This window comes from Ceratotherium simum, chromosome 35, assembly GCF_057802395.1.
Source record: "Ceratotherium simum simum isolate JZ-2026a chromosome 35, ASM5780239v1, whole genome shotgun sequence".
NCBI lineage: Eukaryota > Metazoa > Chordata > Mammalia > Perissodactyla > Rhinocerotidae > Ceratotherium > Ceratotherium simum.
The window spans coordinates 18,087,316-18,113,060 of record NC_141934.1 but is presented as its reverse complement, the minus strand read 5'-3'; the positions used below and the strand labels follow the sequence as shown (position 1 = coordinate 18,113,060).

The 25,745-nt window shown below is 52.7% G+C and overlaps 2 protein-coding genes across 4 annotated transcripts in view; one reads left to right on the top strand and one right to left on the bottom strand.

Annotated features, from left to right (window-relative positions):
* FBXW8 (F-box and WD repeat domain containing 8) overlaps positions 1 to 10,261 on the top strand; it is a 117,114-nt gene extending 106,853 nt beyond the window's left edge. For both annotated transcript variants that reach the window (XM_087424144.1, XM_087424145.1), the window contains exons 9-11: positions 3,068 to 3,241; positions 5,873 to 5,983; positions 6,638 to 10,261. In XM_087424144.1, coding sequence (XP_087280270.1) covers positions 3,068 to 3,241; positions 5,873 to 5,983; positions 6,638 to 6,782 — 430 coding nt within the window. In that variant the 3' untranslated portion in view covers positions 6,783 to 10,261. The remainder of the gene's footprint in view (positions 1 to 3,067; positions 3,242 to 5,872; positions 5,984 to 6,637) is intronic.
* A 5,135-nt stretch (positions 10,262 to 15,396) lies between these two features.
* Positions 15,397 to 25,745, bottom strand: part of TESC (tescalcin) — a 46,809-nt gene continuing 36,460 nt past the window's right edge. For both annotated transcript variants that reach the window (XM_004429940.3, XM_087424147.1), the window contains 5 exons: positions 23,613 to 23,752; positions 22,185 to 22,246; positions 21,979 to 22,086; positions 17,886 to 17,933; positions 15,397 to 15,676 (listed from right to left, as the gene is read on the bottom strand). In XM_004429940.3, the coding sequence (XP_004429997.1) occupies positions 15,599 to 15,676; positions 17,886 to 17,933; positions 21,979 to 22,086; positions 22,185 to 22,246; positions 23,613 to 23,752 (436 nt within the window). In that variant the 3' untranslated portion in view covers positions 15,397 to 15,598. The remainder of the gene's footprint in view (positions 15,677 to 17,885; positions 17,934 to 21,978; positions 22,087 to 22,184; positions 22,247 to 23,612; positions 23,753 to 25,745) is intronic.

Genomic DNA, 25,745 nt, shown 5'->3' with positions numbered 1-25,745 from the left:
ATGTGGGAAAAACTTAAACACTTTTATATACAGTCGTATTTTCCTTTTTGACTTCTGGTTTGTTTTTTTATGTTTAGAAAGGCCTTCTCTATTCTGAATACTTTTATAGTTTAATTATGTTTAACTCTTTGAGCCCTCTATAACTTATTTTGGTGTAATGTAGATGGTAGAACTCCAAGTTGAGAAAGTTATTATAGGGTATTTTGCCTTTAATTGCTATTATAAATGGGATATTTTCTTTGATTACATTTTTAAAACTAATGGTTATATATAAGAGAGTTCTTGATTTTGACATATTAATTTACATTTGATCCTGAGTTACTGAATTATCTTGGATTGTCATCTCTAATGATAAATTTGTCTACCTCTCATTTTCTTCTTTTATGTAATTTTTTTAAAACAATGTGAAATAATAGTGGTAAAAGTGGATCACTATTTCTTTTAAGATTTTATATTAGGAATAAGTGTTATATTTCATCAAATTTCTTTTTAGCACCCATAGTAATGACCATGTGGTTCTTATCTGTTAGAGTAACATGGTGAACTATACTAATAGAGCTCCTGGATGGACTCCACCTGTTCGTAGCACATTGCCTTGGATTCTGTTAGTTCGTATTTTAGCGTTGTCTTTCATTGAGCTCTCATTGTCGGGATTTTGGTAGTAGAATGCTGGCTTCATGTAGAGAGCTGGGATGCTTTCCTCCTCCTGTGCTGTGCAGCAGTGCACAGAGCCCTGGGATGGCTGTTCCTTCCAGGTCGGGCCAGTGTCACTTGTGCTTTTTTTGGGAGGACTGTTGCTCCTGGACAGCTCTCCCAGTTTGCTCTTTGTTACTTTATCTATTTGGATTTTCCATCTCATGGGGGTCAGTGTTGGTAATTCTTATTTTCCTGGGAAATTTATTCATTTATTCATCTAGGTTTTCAAATTTGGAGATTTAAAAAATTAACTCAATAAATAGAAAATCTGAGTAGATGATAATGACTTAAGAACCTGAATTACTAAAAAAAAAGAAAAAAAAAACTATCTACAAAAAAAATTAGGTCCATGTAGTTTTTTTGTTTTTTCCAGGCAAGTTTTACCACCATTTAATAAACTGTACCCTTCATCATTATAAAGTACTCTCATCTAATGCTTTTTTTGCCCTGAAATCTACCTTTTCTGGTATTAAAATTGTCACCTCTCTTGCTTGTCATTTGCACGTGTCTTTTGTGTGTAGATGTGTTGTTTTACTTGGTGGCCCGTGTGTGGTACTTCTTGTTGAGGTGGGTTTGCCCCGCGTGCGTCTGCTGACCCAGCAGATGAGTCAGGACCTAATGTAAGCATCCATCTCCTCGGGCTGCCTTTCAGTGTTTGTTTTATACGTCGCTGCATGGCCCGTGCTGGCTCCTCACAGCCCTTCTGGCATTTTGCTACATCACTTTCTTTCAGAGAATCCACAGGTAACTCACTTTGAGTCGTTTTCTGTTTTAAAAAGAAAAGGTCTTAATTATGCCTTCAACCGTGATAGGTAAGCTAGGTATAGAATTTTCAGTTCAAAATAATTTTCTCTCGGAACTCTGAAAATAATTTGTGTGTGCACACACGCACACACTTATATAACTAAGAGTTTAGGACAGAGAACGTGTTTCAGATAATCCTTTCTCACCTCGTATTTGTGTCAAGCACGTCTGTGGTCACACGTTGCATCTCAGCATCCCGTCTGTCCAGCTCCCTGGCTAGATGGCGAGGTCTTTTCAGGGTGGTGTCTTTTCCTTTTTGACTCACAGCAGAGGGTTGTTAAACTCACTTGCACTGAAATTTTGCCACATTCACCTTTAGCATTTGTGGCGTATTTCAGGAACTAAGTATGTTAGTGTTTTTAGTGGGTAGGAGATTTCCGTCTCATTATCTAATGTATCTGTGTGTGGAAATTCAGCATATACTTGTATAAAAAGTAGTTTTTAAAGAGAATCTTAAAGAAATTCAGATTATTACAAAGCTGGTAATTATTTCAAGACTTTAGATAAGTGACTGCCAAGTGTCCACACACTCTTATCACGATTCCGTCTTGCTCAGTCCACCACAGATCTTCCTCAGTTTAGGATGGGGTTACGTCCCGATAAACCCATCATAAATTGAAAATATTGTAAGTCGAAAATTGTTAGAGTAAGAAGTTGAAAAAGATCAACAGTTTTCAATGACTTTTTTAAAGCAGTAGAAAACTTTACACACATGCAGTGTCGTTTCACAAGATAATTTATTTAATTGTATGTATATTTTAAAAGTAAAAAAAAAACCAGTCTATTACAGTGTAGACATATTCATCCTTCAGTAAATGTTTGAAGTAAGAGGAATCCCAAAGCTGACCTCATCCCAGAGTTGTGTGATTCAACAGTAGATTGAACTCCATGCTGGAACCCACCATCGTAAACTCAAAAAATCATTAAGTCGAACTGTCATACGTCAGGGACTGTCAGTATAGACACATTCTCTCTCCAAATTTCAGCAAGGTGGTGATGAGCTTACAAAATTATCAGAGTTAAATACCGAAAAAGTGTCGTTTTCCCAACCAGGTGAGGGTTTGGGTTGCAGACAAGTGTAGCCAACTTACCTCTTGTCCCTAACAGAATAGTGTTCCACCAGCAAAATTACCATGCTGGGCTGTCAGCTTACCCTTTGGATAGCCTTTGCAGGCCAATGCCCATGTGGAGGCACAATGTCCGTCAAATCTCACTTCCCTCCACCTGGACCTGCACCCAGGGCAGGTGTCTTCCCTGTTGAGCAGATAACATGAGTGACAGGGCAGCTGATAGATTGGTCCTGAGTCTGTCTTGTTCTGTGTGCTTTTACATCATTCTGATTAAATAGTTGTGGGTACTCTGAACTAGTTTATTTCTATTGCATCTTGGCGTCCTATGATAGTATACTAATAAGGACAGAAACGTTTTAGATCAGTATTTAGATGTTTGCAACTGAAAGGGTTTTATATGCTGTTTTCATAGGATCCTTGTGCACAACCGAGGAGGAATTTGTCATTCTGGGCTTAAATCCCATTTCCCTTCTCTCTGCTCATCTTGGGCCTTCCAGGGTGAGGATCCATGATCTCCGCACTGACAAAATCGCCCTGTCACTCTCTGCCCACCAACTTGGAGTCTCTGCAGTCCAGATGGATGACTGGAAAATTGTCAGTGGAGGCGAGGAAGGCCTGGTCTCTGTGTGGGATTATCGGATGAACCAGAAGCTGTGGGAGGTGCATTCTAGGTAAGTGGTTCCTCTGGTGATTTTAGTAATAACAGTCACAGTAATGATAATAGTAGTCACCCTCTGAGCCAAGCAGGCACTGTGCTAAGAGCCGTCCATGTGTTACTGTGCAGGCCTCACCGTACCCTGTGAGCTAGCTGCTCTTATTATCTCCATTTTTCAGAGGAGGAAACTGAGGCTCAGAGATGGAGCTGGTCATTGGAGAGGCAGTTCCTCTCTCTTGCATCATTAAAATTGCCACAGTTCATGCCCGGCTCAGGTAGAGACCATGATGTGACGCTCCAGCTCAGGTGCAGGCAAGACAGCACGCCACCGTCCTCCACTCCACATGCATGACGGTGATTTCTTGGACTTTCTAAGACACTGTTTTGAAGGACGCTTAGGATTGAAAGTATTTGGGCTTCAGCTAAGGAGGAATTTGTAATTTCAACTTTTAACTCGAATAGTGGAGAGAAATAGATACTATCCCAAGCAGAGGCCTATGGCTTCACGGATGTGGGTACATTTATACTAATGGAGGGGGCCTAACTGGTTCAACATGTTGGAGCTTCTCCTGACCCTTAAAGCAGAGGCAGCCTAACCTGGAGCAGGGTCAGCTGGAGCTGCCCGGAGGCCGTCCCCCTCCCCGACATGACCCAGCCCTGCATGCCGCCAGTGGGAGACCCTGCTTTTGAGGCAGCTGGGAAGAAAGGCAGCAAGCCTTCTCCCAGCTATCCCTCAGTACTGTTGTAAGGAGACATTTGGAGGCAAGTGACCGTGAGGACAGAGGAGAGCAGACACAGATGCCAAGGCCTGCAGCTGCGAATGGAGATGTGTTCCCTCTAACTGCTAGTCCTGATAAACCAGACCCATGAAAAGGCAGGACAGTCTTCATTGTAAGTAACAGAGGCGGCAAGGTTAAAAGAAGAATTGGTTTCTCCCTTGGAGGGCAGTGGTAGCGAGTGCGTCCGTCTGCCAGCAGACTTGAGCCCCGGGGGGCGTGTCTGCACGCCCAGCTCTGGCTCTGTGGGCATTGGCCCTTTTTCTGATTTCTGTGGAGATGCACTGAGTTGCCACCAGGTGGTGCCAACAGGCAACTAAAACTCCCACACATAGCATCGTAGAGAGATTTGTCTTTAAGGAAACCCTTTTGTTTGTTTTAAAGAGCGGGCTCAACCTGGCCTCTAGGGCCATTCTCACTGCAGCCAGGCCCCCAGGGACTGCCACCAGCCCCTCTCCCGGTTCCCATCAGTGGCTCCACTTAGTTCCCTAGGCCCCACTCCAGCAGATCTCTTGTTCTTTCCCTGAAAAGCTGCACTCCCTTGGATGGGTCATTCAGGTGAAGCCAGGGTAAGTAAGGTCTTCCCCAGGATTGCTGTCCTGGCCCAGCATCTGCCTTCCTAACTCGTTGGTAAACGCACACACAGTTCTCACCACGGTTAATGGCTTGTCCCTCACGAGGTCACCGTTTTCACCAGAATAAGGCTGATGCCTCACCCTTCAGTCTGTTGCCCAGAACTCATGTCTCACTCAGGTCCTTGCTGCCTGTGCTCACTGCCGATCTTGATTCTCTTCTGAGTTCTGGTCCAGCTGTCACGTGGTCAGTGTCCTGTCCTGCCTCACTGGGCCCTTCGTGAAGTCCTCTAATAATACCACTTTCCTCCAGTTGGTGCCCCAAACCCTGGACTGACAGGGCCGGGCTCAGACTCCTCCTTAACGTTCATTGCTGTTGAGAGACTCCTCTACTCTAGCAAAGAAGCCTGTCCCTGTCCCTGGCCATCCTAGGAGCAGCCCTGGCTCAGCCTGAATGGGCCTCTCCCTCGTCCCCTTCTCTGCTACCCTCTGCCCTTCTGAAAGGGCCTGGCTGATGGGCCAGCATCTCCTGGGGCCTGGCGGACCCTTTCAGCCCGTGGTGATGTCTCCTGTTCCTCCTCCCAAGGGCTGAAGTCTGTGTCCCATCTCTGTGGCTTATAAACATCTCTCATGCTCCAGAAACATTGGCTACATTTTGTGGCAATGTATCTTACCTTCTTAACTAGTTAGCGTTAAAAAGGACGTCTGATGCAAGCAGCTGCCTGTGCCCATAGTAGGCACTGGGTAAAAGTTTTCAGAATGAACAAAAGCCTTTACTGCATAGATTTCAAGCCATTTCCTTCCAAGGTTTTCTGAATATGCTTTCACAACGCAGAGTACATGTGTCATTTGTAGTCCTCTGACTCAGGAGAGGGGGCCTTAGGGGTCACCCCCAGGCACTGCAAATAGGGAGCCTGGCTTGGAGAGCTTGAGTGACTTGTCTCAGGCCCCTGGCCAGGGGGCGCAGAAACGGGGCTGTTGTCCACAGCATGCTGAACCCGCTCAGGTTGAGTGTGTCCCTCATGTGTAAACACGCCCAGCTTTTGGGGCCGTCAACCAGGATGTGTGAGGGCATTCAGACTTGTTTTCAGAGTAGGGCCCAGAGTGTGGCCTTGCTCAAACCAGCTTTGGAAACTGAGGCAGACACGGTCTCCTCCTCCTTAAAAGAAAAGCTTGGCTCAGAGGGTTCTCGAGGCCCTTGCAGCTGTAAGCTCCTGAGACCATGGTACAAAAATGTAGGATGTGCTCAGTTTCCACGGGACTGGCCTTATAGGAGTTCTCTCTCCCTCTGTGTTCCAGACACCCCGTTCGTCACATCTCCTTCAACAGCCACAGCCTCATCACGGCCAATGTGCCCTACGAGAGGGTGGTGCGCAACGCCGACCTGGACAACTTCACCACTCACAGGAGGTCAGTGGGCTGGGCCGGCTTTGTGGGTGTTCAGAAAAGACCATCTTAGTTTGATTTTATCATAGAACCCCCTCCCCCATGCCACACTGCTCCGTGTGTACCCTTGGGCACAGCCTTCTTTCCATAGAAATTGGGAGCTTACGTGTAGGTGCAGTAGAGTGAATTAGCCGAAAAGATGTGCTGAGTGCCTGTTTTAAGTGCTTCCCCAACGGTAGTTCACTGCTTCTGCAGGGCGGCTGCGTGGGGCGGGGATACAGGGGGGCCCGGCCATGTGTGCCGAAAGCCCGAGACACAGTGCTTAGGGACCTGTTGTGGTTAGAATCCGAGTGACAGTGGCAAAGCTCAGTCCTCTGAGTGGAGTCCCGTGCTCGGTCTGCTGGGTGGCTCAGTTGCCAGACAGGAGCGACCCGCAGGCAGGTGGTGCCAGTCCCTCCCTCCAAGCTCTTAATTCCCATCATCAAACTTGTCCACTCACCTCTTTACCTCTAGTCCAGGGATCTTGAGTGTCCCACACACTGTGGGCCCAAAGGCCAGATCTGTTCAATTGAATCACCATCCTGTCTCAAGCGAATACCTGCTGCCAAAACAGAAGCTGTAGGGGTGAGGGCCGGTCACACAGTGCTGACCCTGTCGCCCTCTTTGTGCTTCCTTTAGACACCGGGGGCTGATCCATGCCTACGAGTTCGCAGTGGACCAGTTGGCCTTTCAGAGTGCTCTTCCCATCTGCCGGTCGTCCTGTGACACCACGGCAGGTTACAACTACGACCTTGCGCTTGCATTTCCCTATGACAATATTTAGAGAATAGCCTCACTTGGGAGCAGGGATGAAAATGGGAGGAACCAATGTTATGAATTTTAAAGCTACAGCAGAGCTCTGCCCCAGGTTTTAAACGTTTGGGGGAAGAACGGAACCCCAGGGTCCACTTGTGTGACACCACACATTCCTGAACTGCCTTTGCTTTTCTCCTTTGCCTGCTCGTTTTCCTCCTGTGGAAAACTGGAATTTGTCAGGGCTTGTTTCATCTTACTATGTTCCCTCTGTCTTACGGCTTTGAGAGCCATACACTGACGACTCAAATTTATACCTCCTTCCCCCTCATACACCTCCAGCTCAGCCCTGTGGCTGCTCCCGCCGTCTCAGGAGTGGCCCCCCGCCCCAAGCCGAGATGCCCTCTCTCCTGGCCGCCTCGTGGGTCCCCCGTATCATTGTGTACACTCGGCACAGGGCCTTGCTGCAGCTCTCCACATCGGGCCTGGACTTATCACTGCTTAACAAGGTCCTTCAGTGCCCTGCTCCTGCCTGCTGGCCAACTTTCCAGTCTCCAGACCTTTCCTCTTTGGGGGCCTTCGGAAGTGCTGGTCTCCTAGCCTACACGGCCCCAACACTCACCCATCCTTTGGATCTGAGATCCAGTGTTCACTCAGGGTGGTCTTTTCTGACACACCCTGACCACCACCACCCTCTATAACCTGGGCCAGCAGTACTTCTTCCTCATGGCTCTTACCACCGTTTATAATTATATATTTATACAACTATTTCATTAATGACTATTTTGCTTACTATTGTGTCTACAATGTGTGATACAAGGTAGATATTTTCTACATATTCCTTGAATAAACAGCCATCCTCCATGTGGGATGGAAGGTGATTCTAGGGTAGAGAATGAACCGGGATCTTAAATCACTGAGATAAAACAGGGCAACACGAGAGAACTGTTGTGTTTGATCAGTAGCTTCCATTTCCAAAGGATTAGGAGGGCAAACCATTGATCACTCTTGATTCGGGTTGTTCTCAGCAGCAGCAGCCACCTAATAGACCATCAGCATATCAAAGCAAAGACTGATAGAATTACGAAGGGAAACAACATCCACGCTCAGTGGGTGATCAACAGATCAAATCATAAAAATATTTAAGGATTCAGAGGAATTACGTAATTTATAAGCTTGATCCAATAGATGTGTCCAGAATTTTGAACTTTTCAAATACCCATAGACCATGCACAAGAAAATGACCATGTATGAGACCACAAAGAAAAATCTCAGATTGTGATTGATTGATAGCATACCGGCCAAATTCAGCGACCACAGTCCCCAATGCAGTAAACTGAGAAATCAGCAAAAAGCAAAATAATAAAACATGAACATACCCCTGGAAATTCCTAATACTCCTGAATTAACCTGGTTTTAAAGAGCGAAATAAAAATGAACAACGAGCTCTCTAGGCCCGAGTGACAGTGAAAGCACTGAACATCAAAACCCCATGCAGCCAGAAGGGAACAGAGAAGCTGTGACTTGGTAACAGAAGCTCAAACTGAAAATAAATGAGCTCCACTGTCACCTCAGAGAGCTTAAAAAAGGTGACAGTGACCCCAAAGAAAGTAGGAAAGAGTGAAATAAGGGTAAAAATATACATTGACTTCAGTGAACAGAAAACCAACCAATAGTAGAGTTTATCATAAAGCCAAAAGCAGTTTTTTGAAAAGATGAAGTAGACAATCCTGATCAAAAAAAAGAAGGCATAAGGGACCATCAGAAACAGAACCAGAGATAACTGTGGGCACAGTATTCTTATTGTGAGGACAGTTTGCCCACAGTAGAGAAAAGGGGAGCTCTTCTGCTGAACCACAAGCGTATGAAGTTGGGAAATGCATGCCATTGCTCAGCATCCTAGAACTTTTGAGTTGTGAAGGTTTTGGAGGGTTCCTCAGATTGCGTAAGATATTTGTTCATTACAAATCTACATCCGGCAGAGGACAGCGGGGCCAGATGAGGAGCTGTGGCTGGGAAGCCTCGCTTCTCGAAGGGAGAGCGCTGCTTTCCTTCAGGCCGCCTTCTAGGAGGCAGCTCTGTCAGGAGGTTGAAGGGAAAGGTTGAAAGGAGCACTGCTTCCTTTCAACACAATTAGTCCGTAAATGAAGCCAGTCTGCAGTTAGCAAATGGAGTCTTTTATTTACTCTCATTGTCTTGTGGTGGTCTGACCCTCTAGTGACCTCGCTTTATAAGGTTTTCGTCTTTTTTTTTTTCTTTCTTTCTTTTTGGTGAGGAAGATCAGCCCTGAGCTCACATCCGTTGCCAACCCTCTTTTTGCTGAGGAAGATTGGCCCTGGGCCAACATCCATGACCGTCTTCCTCCACTTTATATGGGACGCCGCCACAGCATGGCTAGACAATCGGTGCTTCGGTGCGCACCTGGGATCCGGACCTGTGAACCCTTGGGCCGCATTAGCGGAGCGCACGCACTTAGCACGCACTTAACCGCTGCACCACCGGCCCGGCCCCTCTCATAGTCTTTTTTTTTTTTTTAAAGATTTTATTTATTTATTTTTTCCCCCCAAAGCCCAGTAGATAGTTGTATGTCATAGCTGCACATTCTTCTAGTTGCTGTATGTGGGACGCGGCCTCAGCATGACCAGAGAAGCGGTGTGTCGGTGCGCAGCCGGGATCCGAACCCGGGCCGCCAGCAGCAGAGCGCACGCACTTAACCACTAAGCCACGGGGCCGGCCCTCCTCTCATAGTCTTAATGCAGCTGGACCGCTGGGTAAAATAAGTAGCGGTCCCACCCACCCCCTAACCCAGGCTGACTTTACAGTCATTTTGCAGGATCCTTCTCCCTAACTTTGTAGGAATTAAATAGAAGAGTTCAAAAGAAATTAGACCCAGAAAATTTTACTCATGTTAAAAAGAGTTTTAAACTATTGTTATTCGCTGCTAACAGCTGACCCAGTATAAAATGTTACAAGCACGGGGTTGGTTTGGGTTTTGTTCCCCAGCCTGTTGATAACATCTCCCATTCATGAAAATTGCCTGGGTTTTGTGAAAGAGAGTATATCAGACCCACACTGTAATCTCCAGGTACACCCACCTCAGTCAGTGTTTTCTGCTGTAAACTTTACATCCTGGAAGAAATCGGCCTCATGGGGAAAGGATCCGAGTGCCTTTATAAACCAACACTTACCCAGCGACTTGAAAAAAATCTTGGCCCATGTCCACCCATTCTGCTCAGCCTGTCTTACCTCTGTCCCCACTGTCTGTTTTGAGGGAGTTTCTTTGCAAGTTCCAAGTGTTTAGTGGAGTTATCGTCTCCTTCTGTGGCTCCTCTGCTTCTCCAACTCTCCCCACCCCCACCCCCGTCTCCCCTAAAGACAGAAGAGACTCATGCTGCTGGGGGAGCCGGAGGGCCAGACACCACAGCTCTCATGTCTTGTCTTAAAACGTTCTATGACTTGCTTTGTGCTTTATGTGTCTGTTGGATATGATATTAAATTTTTTCCAATGTATTCATTGCTCAGATGACTCGTCGCCTGGGCAAGGTGTGCATGCTCGCCCTTGGCGTAGCTCTTCACCAGTGTTCCCCCCCTCCCCTGCTGGTCTCACCACCTTCATGTGGCTTGTTTTCCAGTCCACAGCTGAGTCGTTTCTCCCAGAACCACCTCTACAGGGGCTCTTAGCCTAGGATCTAAGCAAGTCACAAAATTATATAGGAAATTGTGCATAAGGGCATTTTCTGGGAAGAAGTGTGGCTCTTGCACCAGATTCTCAAAGGGGACTGCAGCCCCCTTGAGAATTTCATCTCTGCCACTGGATTGTGCTGTTCAGTCCAGGCCGTGTGCTGCCGTTGCCCAGGCAAGAACGCCTGTTGGAAAGATTCCGGGGATGGCCTCATTTCCCCTTCCAAGTAGGAACCTCGCCCTGGCTGACGATTTCGGCTGATCAGAGGAAACACTGAATTTCCCTGAGGGTGGTGTTTCGGTCCTTTCTGAAAGGGAAAGCTGACAACCCCCAAGATGAAGTCTCAGCCCCTGCACTTCTCTACAGGACAAGAGGCCCCACTTTTAAGGGGGTAGTGCTGCCCACTCTGCATTTAAATGACGAACACCAGCCACTGCAAACCCACTGCTTATCCTTGTCAAGAAATGGCTTCCCCTAGTGTGGGCACAGCCTTCTAGTGAAGACCATCCGGTGGCCTGCCACTGCGGGCAGGTCTGACAATGGGCTTCAGTGGGAGCCGTCTCCTCCTCTCTGACCGGGGCCTCTGCTTTGAGCAGCAGCTGCGGCAGCCGGGAGCTTATGGTGCCGGCCAGCCCGGCCACAGCACACAGACCTGCCCACCTCACCCTGTGTGGCCAGGCCAGATGGTTACCTGGCTGCTGCTGCAGGGGCCTGCAGCGATTGGGCCGAGGCCACCTCTGATGTGCGATGGCAGATTCCCCTCACTGGGCTCCAGTGGGTGCTGTGTGAGTGCCCGGCCCGCTGTCAGCCTCTGGTGTTGAACGCAGGCTTCCATCAGCAGGCTTTCGACGGCTACACCGGGGACCTTTTCCTGGGAAGGGAGGGAACGCTCCCCCTGCCCCTGCGAGCTGAACCCGTCGCGTCACATCTTTTCTTCCCCTGCCCAGTGCTAGGACAAACACTGCCTGTCACTTCTCTAAGATGGAGGTGGCTGCCAACTGCTTCTCAGCACAGCCCTTGACCTTACTGCTGCCCGATGAACCACTCTTGGGGTAGAGACCAGAACCCAGTCCCTTGCTGAGCTGGTCAACAAGCGGATTAGAAGGATGAGCAGCCACCACGTTGCCATCAGAGTCTTCAGTCCGCCTGGAGCCAAGTTCGTCCATCACTGAACCCCTGCTGGCACTTGATCACTGGGTCTGGAAGAGCCCGGAGACAAAGGCAACACTGATGCCTGGGAAGTTGTGGTTAAAACCCTGGCTCCTCCCACTCAACTCTCCAAGGCCTTCCCAAGGTCACTGTGTGGGAGGACAGCTTGCAAAGCAGGTGTTTGCAGAACGCCTGCCAAGGCAACTTATATTTTTAACTAACTCCATCAGCCCACGTGTCACTCTCCCTTTTGCAGTGCCACAGAGTTGAGCTTCAGCCTTAACTGCAAGTAGGTAGGGACGGGGGCTACTGCTCAGTGACAAGGACCAGACCATACATGACCTGCCTCCTACTAGCAAAGCACAAAAAGAACTTTCCAGCCCCTTGGACCAGAAAATAATGGCGTTGTCTTGTTAAAGTCTAGCAATAATTCGTTCCCTAAGAGGGTGCTTGGCCAAAATTGGAAGCCGTTGTCGTCTTGCTCTGTCCCCTCATCCATAATTCATGTTCAGCGTAGCTGCAGCGTGTCTCCCCTGAGCTTCTCAGATTAGATTCCCATCACATAGCCCTTTTGTAAACCTACCAAATTGATGTGTTTGTGTCAAATTGCTGTATTCTTTTAACATCCAAAAGCTGAGTTCTGCTACCTTTTCTCCTTGGTAATAAGGCAATATAGGACTAGATGCCACTTCTTCGATTGCTGGCAAATAGGTGAAGAACATGGTGACCTCACCCCACTATCCCGAAGGCTGAGGACACGTCCCTGCTGGCTTCTCCACCCACAGCCTGAGGACCTCAACGCACTGACTTACCTTCCTTCAAGTATCTGACTTAGCATTGATCTCTGCCTGTTTCCTTTTAGTCCCTGGTATAATAATTCCTGATACAAGGAAAGCTGTTAAACAGGCACATTTATTGATTCCTCAACTTTCCTGTTTTAGAACAAATTTCAGTACATCACCTGTCTTGGGCTGGTTCAGATGAGCTGTCTCATCCAGGGACCAGGGGGTGCTGCACTTGCTCGGGGTCTGTGCAGCCAGAAAGCCCCTCCTGGGCACGCCCACTAGTTCATCAGCCAACAGGAGCCATTTCTGAGCCACGCCTCTGTCCTCGGCACAGACGGCCATCCCGAGACCTGGCCCCGAGCAGCAACCCTCGGCCTTTGTTAATCAAAGGCCATCAGCCCCGTAGACGATGGGGAACTGACCTACCCTGTCTAGAAGCAGGTTGGCACCAGTAGGCAACCCGATCACTCCCTGGATGACTGAGCAGAAAGTCTCGTGTACATGGCCCCCTTGAGCCGGGCGGGCGAGCTCTGGGTGAAGAAGCCCACGCTCTGGTGGGAAGGAGCCCTAACCCCACAATTATTAGATGGCACCCTCAGTGACTGTGAACAAACTGCCTTTCTCCTGAGCAGCATGGACTGGGTTCACAGCGAATAAATCTCATGTTAATGAATGAGCTGTTTAAGTAAGCCCTGGCTCAAAGCTTCAAAGCCATCAGGCTGGCCCCTCGGCGGTCTGGCCAAGGGAAAACGTTTGATGTGTGCCCCCAGTAGCCACATCTCCAGATTAAAACTCGGGGCACTGGGGCTGATGGAAAATTTATCATTTATAAAAACACTTTGTTAATGAACTGCCTTTGTTGAGAAAAAAAACAAAATCGAAGCAAATTGGGAGAGTCCCAGAAAATCCAGGCCTTCGGTGGCCGTGCCAGCCGTCCTGCTGCTCAGTGACACCGTGGATCCGTCTCAGTTGCTTGGGGCAGGAAGGACAAGCGTGTGGGGAGGTGGGAGTGCACGCCTCTGCAACGCCACAGGGGTCACTGGGGACGCTTCCCAGACAACAGCTGACTAGCACCACATCCCCACACCAGGCTGTCCTGGGACTTTCTAGAATCCTCCTGCTGGCAGCCAGGAAACCGAAGGCAGAGCAGGACGATGCCCAGCTACAGGGAAGGCAGGGGAGCGGGGAGGGAGTTCACATCCCCTCGCCCAGGAAACTGCCGGGTGTCTGCTTCCCAGTTTTCAGGGCTGCTCTCCCACTGGCTTGCCGGCGCCTTGAGGGCAGCCCTAGCTACCGATTTGAATGCCAAAACATTTGTTGAGTTCAAACCCAGCCTAAGGAGCAGAGCTCCGAAAGTGACGTCAGCCACGCTGCCTCTAAGGGCCCCGTCTGCAGCATCGGGAGAGCGAGGCCGCAGTCCGCCCTGAGCCTGCGGGGCAGTTCCCGGCCAGCCTCCTACAGCACGCGGGGTTCAGAGGCCCGGCCCGTCTCCCACGTGCTTACTAACGACAGGACGCAGCCCCCTCACCTCTGAGGTCGTGCGTGTGAACCAAACCGTGAGGGCTTCCCGAGCTCCACTTCCGCCAAGGAGTGCCACCCTCGGGACCTCTGCCATCCACATGGTCCTCCGTGCTACGTGTCCACACCTCCCTTTAACTCGCCTAGCTGCTCTGCTTTGGTTTTTAAATTTAAGTACCCACGTTAACGTCATCCTAAGCGACGTATTTGCTTACATGTGCATGAAACAGCTCTGGAAGGATGGCAAAGAAGGGCTGGCGGGCTGCCTCGGGGAAGGGAAAATTGGGGGGCCAGTCCAGTGTAGGATAGACTCCATGCGTGCCTTTCTGTACCTTCTAAATTCCAAACTCAACGCATGGGTATAAGTAAGATAAAGCACGCTTGATATCAAAACTATGAATTGGAGGGCCAACCCGGTGGCGCAAGCAGTTAAGTGCGCGTGCTCCTCTGCGCGGCCCGGGGTTCGCCGGTTTGGATCCCGGGCGTGCACCGACGCACGGCTTGGCAAGCCATGCTGTGGCGGCGTCCCATATAAAGTGGAGGAAGATGGGCACGGATGTTAGCCCAGGGCCAGTCTTCCTCAGCAAAAAGAGGAGGATTGGCAGATGTTAGCTCAGGGCAGATCCTCCTCACACACACACAAAAAACTATGAATTGGAAATTTGAGAATGCAAATAATCGGAGTTGCCAGTTATCAGGAGGACTTTCTTGGAAGGCCAGCAAGTCTCCTTCCGGTGAGTGTCAACGACAGAAACTGAGCATGTGGTAAACGTGACTACCAGGAGGCGGCCTGGGACGTAAACAGTGACAAGTTGTCCACAGCAATGGGAGCACTGTGCCCAGTGCTGTCAGCCCTCTGCTGACTCACAGCCACGGCCACCAACTGAGATGGACACCTTTTGTTTTCTTGCTCCCACCACAGCCCATCCCCAAACTGGAAGGTGACATCTAGAGTTGTGGGAGATGCTTACCTGGGGAGTCACCTCCCCACTGTGCCCAGTCTCCACCGATGCCACTGACGTGGGAGCTGCAGAGTGCTGGCCCCTGCAGCTGGCCCCATCCTGCCAGCAGGGACCACGGGCACAGCCAGTCTGACCAGCTGTGGTCAGGAGCCATGTCCAGAGTCACCAGCCAAGCCTTGAGATCCAGCGCCCCCAGCAGCACCGGGGCCTCGCCGGCACAGGCTGAGGGCTCCGGCCCTTTTCCTGACAGCCTCAGTATGCGGTCAGGACACTGAGGAGGCCCTCCAGCCAAGTCCCAGCCCCTGTGGAGCAAGGGGCTGCTCTTCCTTACTCTACTGCCTAGGATTGAGAAGGCAGGCGAGTTCCCAGCACTTGTGCAGGGAAAATAGCAAACGCTTTACCCAAAATAAGCCAAAAAAGGAAAAAGAAAAGCCTTCTTCCAAACCAGCCTTTGAAAATTAGCTAGCGGCTGCTTGCTCCTCACCTTCAGCCCCCGCCACCAAATGGCCAGGCTACCTGAGTGGACGTGAGGAACAGACGGGAGCCACCTTCATTAACAAACCCTTTTTATTAGAGATAAAAACAGCCAAGTCCCCCATACCATACCCTATAGGGAAAACGAGACGGGCAGAGGAGTGTTGACTATTTACAAGAGCTGTAGCAAAAGGACCCCGCGAGGAGCCTCGCCGCTCCAGGCCCCGCGGGGAGGCCACCCGTGCGGAGTGCAGTGTCTCCGTGGGGGCGACGGCCATCAGTGGCAAAGGGCCATGGTTTCCACATTAAGGAAGCGGACGTGCATCTTGGTCTCGATGTCAATCCCCTGCCAGATCTGGAAAGGATGGAGCAGCGTGAGAGAAAGTCCCCGAGGCTGCCTCGCATGGACCAGCCCAGTTCCTCACCATCTCCACACCCACCTCCTCTGCCACCCACTGCGATGTTCCAGGCAGGTGAAAAGCAGAGGGCTGTGTTTCAGGACGATGAGCTAAGCGAGGAAGCAAAACTTCCATCTGCCTTTTTGCTGGTTAATTTGGCTCTGACATTTGGATTCTCTCTGAGATTGTCACAGCAAGTTGTTATTAAGTACGGAATCCAGGCTCGTAGCTCCAAGTCATTTGAATCCCACCCACCACTTCAAGCTCTGTGATTTTCATGCAAATTTCTTAACCCTGTTAAACCTCCTTTTCATCAGTAAAATGCCAGGACCACCACCTGTGCTGCCCACATCCCACAACACTGGGGGTCTCCAATGGAAGCATCCACAGAAGCGTTCTGTAAACTGTTAAGGGCTGTGCAATTGTAAGGTTTTACAAAGCCATCGTTGTTAATTAAAAAGTCACAACAGTTTGCCCCCTATAACCCCCCTGGGATAGGAGGTCACCTTGTTCTTTGCAGACCAGCTCACGCCCAGGAAAGGTAATTGCTACTCGAAGACCACGCCCATTGCCACATACCTGGTACTGGTACTGTTGTCACCGTCCTGGCCGGGTCCCTAGGGGACATCTGGGCTACCAGACCCTGCCACCCGACAGACCCCCACCACTCCCAGGACTGTACCCTCGCCAGCTCCTTGGCCACTCGGGGCCCAAGAGGGCCTGAGAGAGAGAGAGGGTGGGAAGGATGCAAACACCAACGGAGGGATGTGGTGGGCGGTGACTTCTCACTGGCTCTCTGCTTATGTAAGAACTTCAGACTCTCAAGCTGTCCCCTCAGCATCTCCAGGGACAGCCATAAGGCTGGAAACAGGGAGAAATCATTTCTGCACCTGTTCTGGGTGTGGCGAGGATGCCGAGAAAACGTACCCGGTTCCGGGTGAGTGCTCCGACCCTTGTTGAGTGGACAAGATGTCTCCAGGGAAAGATACCTGGACACCGGGGGAGTTTCTGCTGAATGCCAGGTGGGATAGGGTCGCTGGTGGGGCTCAGGGAGGGGAGGGGCCGCTGGGCAGGACAGGCCCCCACGGTGCAGGGACGTGCTGTGGGGGGAGCACTGGAGGCATGGCGGGAGGTGGGGGCGGGGGGCAGCCATTCGGGGAAGAAGTTGGTTTCTCAGGTGAAAAAAAAAATTCATCCTTCTTCACCATGCCCAGCCCTGGCACAGGGCATGCGCGCGGGACGAAGGAGCTTGCTGCCCTCCGGCCCAGCAGCCCCCCTCCAGTCTTTCCATCGTGGCCCCACTCTCCTGCCACGTCTGCCTCCCTCGCATTTGCTGATGACTGGCCAGGTTAGCAGTGCAGGCTCGGAGGAGACGCCCAGCCCAGCTGCCCTTGGCTCTGTGGGGCTGTGGGCACCCGAGTCCCTGGCCTGGCTCCAGGCACAGGCCCGTCAAGCTGCTGGGTGCCACCCTAGGTCGGAGGCTGGCACAGCATGGCTGGACCTGGAGCCTCTGGGTCCTGTTCCCCTGACTTCCTGTCTTCTTCAACTCCCGGAAGGGGCTTGGGGCACCGCTGTTGAGGTGCTCAGGCCGAAGTGCTCAGAGCAGGGTGGGCTTGTCTTCCTGCCACGGGGTATCTGCCAGTCAGAGTGGCGAGAGGTCCCAGTTCCCAACCTGGGAGCCGGTCTGTAACAGTGAAGGCCCGGCGAGGCCTGAAAGTCCACTAGCGGGGGCTGGAGAGTACACCCCAAGGCTGGAAGAGTGGGCAGCCAGTAACAAGTGCCATCTACAAGGCACAGTAAGAGAAAAGTGAGGGGCAGAACCACACTTGGCTCCAGTGTGTGCTTCTGAAAAAAGCTGGTACTCTTCTAGAACATTCCAGAACCCCAGTACCAGCTGTGAACAAGGATGCTTCTGAGGAGGGGGACCAGGGTCTCATGCAGGAGAGAAATGGAGTTTTCCTTGTATGCCCTTCTGTACTGCTTAAATTGTTTTGACCATGTGTGAATATTACCTTTTCAATAAAAAGTAAAACCAGTTTACACTGTTTTACAGGCCATGCCCAGGCTTAACCTCTTTCCACAGAGACGCCCATCTCCTCCTGACCAGTGGGCCCCCCTCAAGCCCCAACCCTGGCCCGCAGCCCTCCCCCTCCTCCCAACACCCACCTTCAGGAAGTCGTCAAAGGTGATCCCCTCGTATACCTGGTCAGGCTCCTGGGGACAGAGCACACAGCATAGTGAGCGGTTCTGCCAGGAGCCTCTGCACCCCACCCCACCCCAGAACACACATGGTTGGGCCTGTTTAGGCAGAGTCGCGAGAAGAGGGGATCATTCTGGGTTGTTCGCCTCCAGCTCGAGGCCAGTCACACTGAACTCCAAGTCCCCTTCACTGGCTAGAGGCGGGTTGGGAGGAGGGTGCGGCCCCACAAGGGAGGACCAGGTAGACGAGGGTAGAAATGGAGGGAGTGGGCACAGAGGCACTGGCTCTCCTTCCCACACAGCCGCCTCTCCACCCTTCCCAGCAGCACCGCCACCAGGAGACCCTTCCTGCTGTTTCCTCGTGCAGCCTCACACCAGCCTCGATAAGAACCAGTTCCAGGCTAATCTGAGCTCCCAGAGCACAGGGGAAAGGGGTGAGGGGATGAAGGGCTGGCCTGTGCGGCCCACGCCTGGCACCCAGTGAGTCACTGTGATAAGCCGGCCATGGGGCCTCTCACTGCCCAGTCACGGGCAGCGCCAGTCTGTCTGCGTCTTTCCTGCTCTGGGCACACAGGGACCACAGGGACGATAGTGGGGCTCCTGCCCCTTTTGCTGTTATCTCAGGCTCTGCCACACCAAGTCTCCAGGAACCTGCCTGCAGCAGCCTTTGTGACAGTGGAAGCCCGGTGACGCCCCAGTGCCCATCAGGAGACCAGCGGACTAACTCTCGGTCATCCACGCTACTGATTACCATGCAGCCACCAAGAAGGGGGCGATCTACACGTGCCGATACAGAGAAGCCTCCGAGATATGTACATAGTGGGAAAAACCAAAACAAGCAAGGAGCAGAAAGATGTTTGCAGAGCCCGTGCATGCAGATGTTTCCTACACCACTAACCAGACCACCCCCATCTGCCGTGTGGATGTGGGGTCAGGACGTTCAATTCCACGTTGTGTAAGTCAAAAATGAAAGACACGCACGTATACATTGGTAGGAAAAGCCCAGCAAGGCCGTTCCCCTTAGGGAGAAGGACAGGAGGAGACCCTTCTCTTTTTGCCCCTCTCGGAAATTTGTTCCTGCGTGTATTTAAGAACAACAATAGGCACTCTCCGTCAGCTACGTGCCAGGCACCGTCCCGAGTGCTTTACAAGTGTTATTAGCATTAATATTGACTCAGGACAGCCCCCGAGGTGGGCTCTGTTCTTACTCCCATTTTACAGGTAAGGCCACTGAGGGCACAGAGGCGAGGCTGCCTGGCCAGCTGGGAGTAGCAGAGCCGCCTCCAAGCCTGTGATAGGATTCTTCGTCCTCTGTGGTATCTTCTTTATACTTTTGTAATACAGAAAACAAATCAATATGTATATTTTAAGGTTATCAAAGCCACCAGTGCTCAGATGCCTGGGCCAGCCCAGATCCTGGGGCTCCCTGCTCTTCCCGCCACGGACACAGGGAGAAGTGGCCGCCCTCTCCCTGTGGGCACCCCAGGTTCCCAGGGCAGCCGAGGAGAGCTAATTATAGATAAGGCTGCACTAGCCCGAGACCAGGGCTGGAGGGTGGGCACCCGACGGAGGGGAGGGTAGACGGGGAGGGGATGAGACCCCAGCGAAGCAGCCCCACCCTCCAGCTGTAGGAAACCGCAGAGAAAGCACTCTGGAAAGAAATCGTTGCCCCAGTCAATAACCAACTTGGGAAGTCCACTAAAGTGGGGGTGATGGATCGCGTGTCTTTGGCAGGCGGCGCGGGCAGAAACGGTAAGGTCCTCCGAGGCCAGATGGTATTGAACCGACACGGCTGCCCCTCGCTCCCGGGAGCACACAGCTCGTCTGTGTTTATCTGGCCGACAATCACATGAGAAGATACTTTAAGATCACACAGAGGATCCTAAGTAAAGACAGACGCCTGGGACGCACACTGGGAAGCCAGCCGCGGCAACGAAATGCCTCAGCTTCTGAGGCTGTGCAGGTTTTATGCAGATCAGCAGCTGCCAGCTGCCAACAATTTTACTACAGCAAATTAAGAAAACCGTCGCCAATTGAAACTGGAGTGGGACGGGGAGCAATTTAAAGAAAGAGTGTAATTAAATCAAATGGGAATTTGGCTCCACAACCCGGCAGGGGATCCCTGCACTCCCCACCGAGGTCACCAGCCCTTTCTGCGGATGTTCATTTGCTGAGTGGGGTGGTTTCACCAAAGCCAGAAGCATCCCCCTGGGCCCCAGAAGCAGACAGATAAAAGGCCAATACAATGATCACAGCCCCCGGGCCCGCTGTAGCCCCTGATGACAGGCTGGGGCGCACACGGCAGGTTCCAGCAGGAAAACATCCCTCCGCTCGGGTGGTCGTGAACCCAAAGCCATAAAGGGGTCTGGACCTGCAGCCACTTTACATACACAGGAGTGAAGAGGGGCGGTCATGTGGGACCACCCAAAGCCCTCAGGAAACGCTGAGATGGTCCCTGCGGGCTCAGGGCCACTGTGTCAGGGGCTGACCAGGCTGGACCGGCCCTACAAGAGTGAGTCTACCGAGCACAGTAAGATTGCTGCCCCTGAACTCCAGAAAATTCTTTATGTCCCTGAGCCTTGGTTTCCCCACCAGTAAAAAGAGGCTAAAATCTATGAAACGATGCATGTGAAGTACCTAGTGGGGTACCTGCACATGCTGTGTGGTCCCCCTATGGGGGAGGAGTGTTTGGGGGCGCCTGGCCTGCCTGGAGCCCCCCAGGAGGCCCTGCAGGAGCCTCCACACGCCCTCTGCTCACACGGGCAAAGTGCCAGTTACCCCTGCACTTACCACTTACCAGCAGACCTCATTTTACCGCACTTGGCAGATACTGCATTGTTCACAAGACCTTCCACCAGCAAAAAGATTACAACTCACTGAAGGCTCGGATGATGGTTAGCATTTTTTAGCAATAAAGTATTTTTAAATTAAGGTATGTACATTGTTTTTTAGAGAGATTGCACACTTAGTCTACAGAATAAACAACTTTTATGCACTGGGAAACCAAAAAATTTGTGTGACTCACTTGATTGTGATATTCGCTTCATTGCAATGGTCTGGAACGGAACCCGCAGTATCTCCGAGGTCTGCCTGCTGCTGGGCCCCTCTAGTTCAACTGTTCTTCCCTGGGGACAATTTTGCCCCCACCCCGCAACCTGCTGCTCCCCAGGACACGTGGCGACGTCTGGAGGCATTTTTGGTTGTCACAGCCTGGAGGGTGTGGCTGGCATCCAGTGGGTAGAGGTTGGGGATGCTGCTCGACACCCCACGAGGCCCAGGACGGCCCCACCACGGAGAGCTATCAGCCCCCCGTGTCCACAGTGCCAGGTGAAAACACCGCTCTGCCTTGCCCGAGTTCATCACAGGCCTGACCAGCTCAGTTCTGAGAAACGACCTGGCCATTTCTACACCAGCGTGACCCTGACGAGCCTCAGGATGTGTCCAGCACTCGTGCTCATGGTCCCCTGGAGGCCCTGCCGGCCTTCCTCCCCATCACAGCTCCACCCGTGGTGCTGCCTGGAGCAGCGGTGGCAGCCTCCGAAATGCCCCGGTCTAATCCTCTCACGTCTCTTCTGGGGCCGGCGGGGGGGCCTCCCACCCTCCACAGCACACAAGCCCCTCTCCTCTGCTCCATCTACACACCCCCATTCCCAGCTCACCTGACCCCAGACCATGTGGCCCAAAAGAGAGCTCCCTGCTGACCCCTGCCTCGAGGCCACACATCCCCACCCGGCCACTTGAACAAGGGCTCCCCCTGGGCCTGGGGAGGCTACACAGCTGGGTCTATGGGACCCCAAAGCTGGGCTTCCCTGCCTGGCATGGCTCTCCTGGGGTTGGGACCCCCAGTCAGTCTCCTGGGGGACAGGAAAGCAGCAAGTTTTCTGAGCACTGCTCTGTGCCAGGCCCGGTTAGAGTGGCGAGCAGGACAGGCATGGTCTGCCCTCTCAGGCCCTTCAGAAACAGACTATAACCAGGGCAAGGTGGTGGGAGTCAGCGGGCAGAGGGGGCAGGGGGGAGGGTGGGGTTCCCGCCCCTCTCTCCCTCCACCCGGGGAGCTCACCATCTGCCCCACGCAGACGCTGGCGGCCTCCATCATGGCCCCGTCGGCGATGGAGCGAGCGGACTCCTTCTCGATGTGGGGGTTTCCTGAGAGCAGTTCCTCGACCACCTGCCGGGCGTGGCAGAGACAACCATGACCTGGGGCCTCCATCCAGACCACAGGGCGGGAGGCGCCAGGAGCCCTGGCGGGCGGGGAGCATACTTTACATTTCGATATTCTTCCAGGGTGATGCGGCCGTCGCTGTCCGAGTCATACATGTGGAAGAGAACTGCGGGTCGGGGGAGAGAGGGGGCTCAGTCAGGCAGGACGGAGGGGCCCCAGTCCCCTGCTTCCCCAACCTTCCCCGCTCCGAAACCCACCTCAAACTAAGCAAAAGACACCAATAATGAAACCTAAATGCCAAAGCCTTAGGGCTCAAAGGCAAAGCCCAGGGGGCCAGACTGACCCCTTCCTGGTGGGTGACCATGGGCAAGTGACCTAACTTCTCTGAGTCTCAGTTTCCCCATCTGTAAAATGGGAATAGCAACATGTCTCCCTCATGGTGGTGTGAGGGTTGGTGAGCTACAATGGTGGATCAGGGCCAGCGACCGCCTGGCACACTGTGAGCGCGGATGATGTGACAGGATCATTAACGTGCGGCCACGTCACTGTTATTTCAAAGTATCATTCCTGAGTGATCATTCCGTCATCACGGCCTCGTGGCAGGTCACGGCCCCGCTGCCTGCATCCTGCCCCCTGGCTGATCTGAGCCAGCCAGGACGGCACGAGGGACACTAGCACCTCCTCTGGTTATTCCTCCCTTAGTGACGGCCACTTTGTTCCTTCACTGACATCACTCAGCATCCCGCAGCCCGAGAGAGGACAGGAGCAGAGGGGAGGAGACCCCCCTCCCGGCTCAGCCTCAGGGGGCCTCGGCTCACGTAGCCCCCCGCATGGGCGTTATCCAGCCCTGACCAGACGCCCGGTGCTGTGCAAAGCACTTCAAAGACATCTTTCATCTTTCCTGGGCTGCCCGGGGCCCCTGCACAGACTGGGCTCTGAAGTTCACACAAGTTAAGGCATTTGCCCACAGCCACCCTGTTGAGGGAGGGGAAACCAGGGGTTTCAACCCACCTCCATCCGATTCCACATCCCCCACGACCCCCAACCTGGCCCTTGGAGCAAATGGGAAGCTGGGCCAACACCAGGTGCCCCCTGGTCCGGGCGCCACAGGAGGGCACGGGACCCCAGCCGGGCAGTTCCCGCAGCCCTCCCGTACACATTCCAGAACTAAATACGGGCCCGGCCTCCATGGCTACAGTCTCCTGCAGATGAGGCCGCCTCGGCGGGACAGGGGGGCGTCAGGGGTCATGGGAAAGTCCCCGGGAAGGGAGACATGACACAGGCCACCGGGGACCCTGCGCCGCTGGCCCGCCCAGCTCACAACCAGTCACGCTCCGGAGCCCAGGGCCCAGCGAGGCTCCTCCAGGACAGACCCGCCCGCGGCCCAGGGAGGCGGGTCTGCGAACTCTGCAGCTGCAGCGGCTCGTGGAGGAAACCAACTTTCAGGGCGCACCTCCTGCTCGGGGCGCGGCAGGACCCCGGGAGACACGGCCCGGCCCGGTGTGGCGGGGAGGGGGACCCGAGGCACGCACATCTCAGCTTCTCTTTCCGGCACAGCTGCACCTGCTCCTCATCCATGGCGATGTCGATGGGCCGGAAGTAGGACATGATGGTCAGAAAGTCCTCGAAGTTGATCTCGTCGGCCAGGCCGCTGGGCCCCTTGCGCAGGTTCCTACGGCGGGTTGGAAACGGATTAAAACCTGGGCCCTGTCCTTTAACCACCAACAGCTCCCGAGGACTCGGCCCTTCAGGGCACACACTGTGCCCAGAGGGCTGTCTGGCCTCGGGTTCTCTTTCCCAACAACCTGCTCGGGGGGGGGGCGCCAGGGGCCCCACGAGGTTTCTCCCAGCCCCTGCACCGCCCTCCCAGAGCCCAGCATCCTGGGGCTGGGGGAGTCAGACAAGCGCACAGCTGTTGCCAGGACGGAGGGCTGCCTGGGCGTGCTGCTCATTCACGGGGAAACCGAGGCACCGAGCAATCCGGTAACCCACCCAGGGTGCACCTCCTGACCCTTTCCTGAGACCAGAGGTCGGCAAACTGCAGCCCACGGGCCACATTCCGCCTGCCGCCTATTTTCGTAGGGCCCATCAACTCAGAAGGGTTTTATATGTTTTTAAATGACTGCAAAATGCTTTGGAAAAATACCCCAAAGAAGAACAGCATTTCATGACAAGTGAAACTTACATGAAATTCAAATTTCACCGTCCATAAATAAGGTTTTATTGGCACACAGCCACACCTCTTCATTTGCTTTCTGGCTGCGGCTGCTGGCGGGTGACAACGGCAGGGCTGAGCAGTTGTGACAGAGACCATGTGGCCACAAAGCATGAAATGTTTGCTCTCCAGCCTTTTGCAGAAAAAGCGTGCTGACTCCCGCCCCCTCTCAGCTGTCTGAAACTCTAGTACCGTGATCAGCCGCAGGCAGCGCTGAGGAAGCTGTTTACTACCCAAGTGCAAATTTCGCCAAGGATTTCAGGGTTTTTAATAAATGAGGGCAGGTCGAGGTTGTCCCTATCGATGTGCTTTTCTGGAGAGACAAGAAAGGGCTCGTGTTCCGGGCGGGGCTCAGGGAATGTGCTGTGCCCTGCACAGCGCCTGGTGCACAGTAGGTCCTCAGCCAGTGTGTGCAAGCACATCGGAAAGCCACCAGCGCGGGTCCTGGCACGAAGAATGGTTGTTGGGAAAACAGAGACGACCGGCTCCCAAGCCACTGCTGCCAAACCCCCATCACTAACCGACTTGTGTCACAACAGTCTGATGGCGGCTGGGGCACACTGCCATTGAGCTGATAGGTGAGGGGTCCCCCACCCTCACTGTGCGTCTTGCAAAAGAACAGTTGCCCAGCTGGCTCCAGACGACCAGCAGTTAAGGGCTGGTGCTTGTAAATTTACCTGGGTCCCCCCTGCTAGGGTCATGACTGTACCTTGATTTAAAGGGATATGTTTTCAGTTCTCTCTTGAGGGGCCCATCTACTCCCTTTCAGAAACCGACTGCCCCACAAGTGTGCACTACACTTCACAGTTTGCAGTTCTCGCTATTCCCAGTTTCCCATTCCAGGAGATCTTCCAGAAACAGGTGGATCCCAAGCCTGGAATAGGGAAGGTGGATCGTGAAACTACAAATCCGAGAGATGAGACGAGGCAATCTTTCCCACCCTCTTGAAGCCCCGGCTTTGGGTGTTTTTCACAGTCTCCCCTTAAATCTTCTATCTTATAAAGTTTCCCCCTGCTCCTCCTGACAGATTTTTGATCATCTCAAAGTTCTTGCTGTCAGAGACAGAGGCCAAATGTATAGGGCATAAAAAGAGTCCCTGGATTTATCAGACTCCTCAGAAGCACCTCTCACTGCAGTTGGTCACCCGTCCTTCCCAAGTGGTTTAGGCTGCAGCAAGAGGGACTAAGATTAGCGCCTGGGAAAATATGATAGGCCCCAGGAGGGCAGGCCATGTGCCTTTCTCGGAGAAGGTCGAGACCCAGGCTGCTTTGGCATCAGGTCCCAATTTGAGAGGAAGGGGTCCCTTCCCCTCCTAGTGTCCCTGGGAGGTCCACATGGGCCAACATCATGGGCTCTAAAAGCAACGAGAGTACAGAGGCCACGAAACCCCAGACACGGCACCTGGAGCCAGCCCCACCTGCTCTCCACTCCATTTCCAAAATGGGGAACG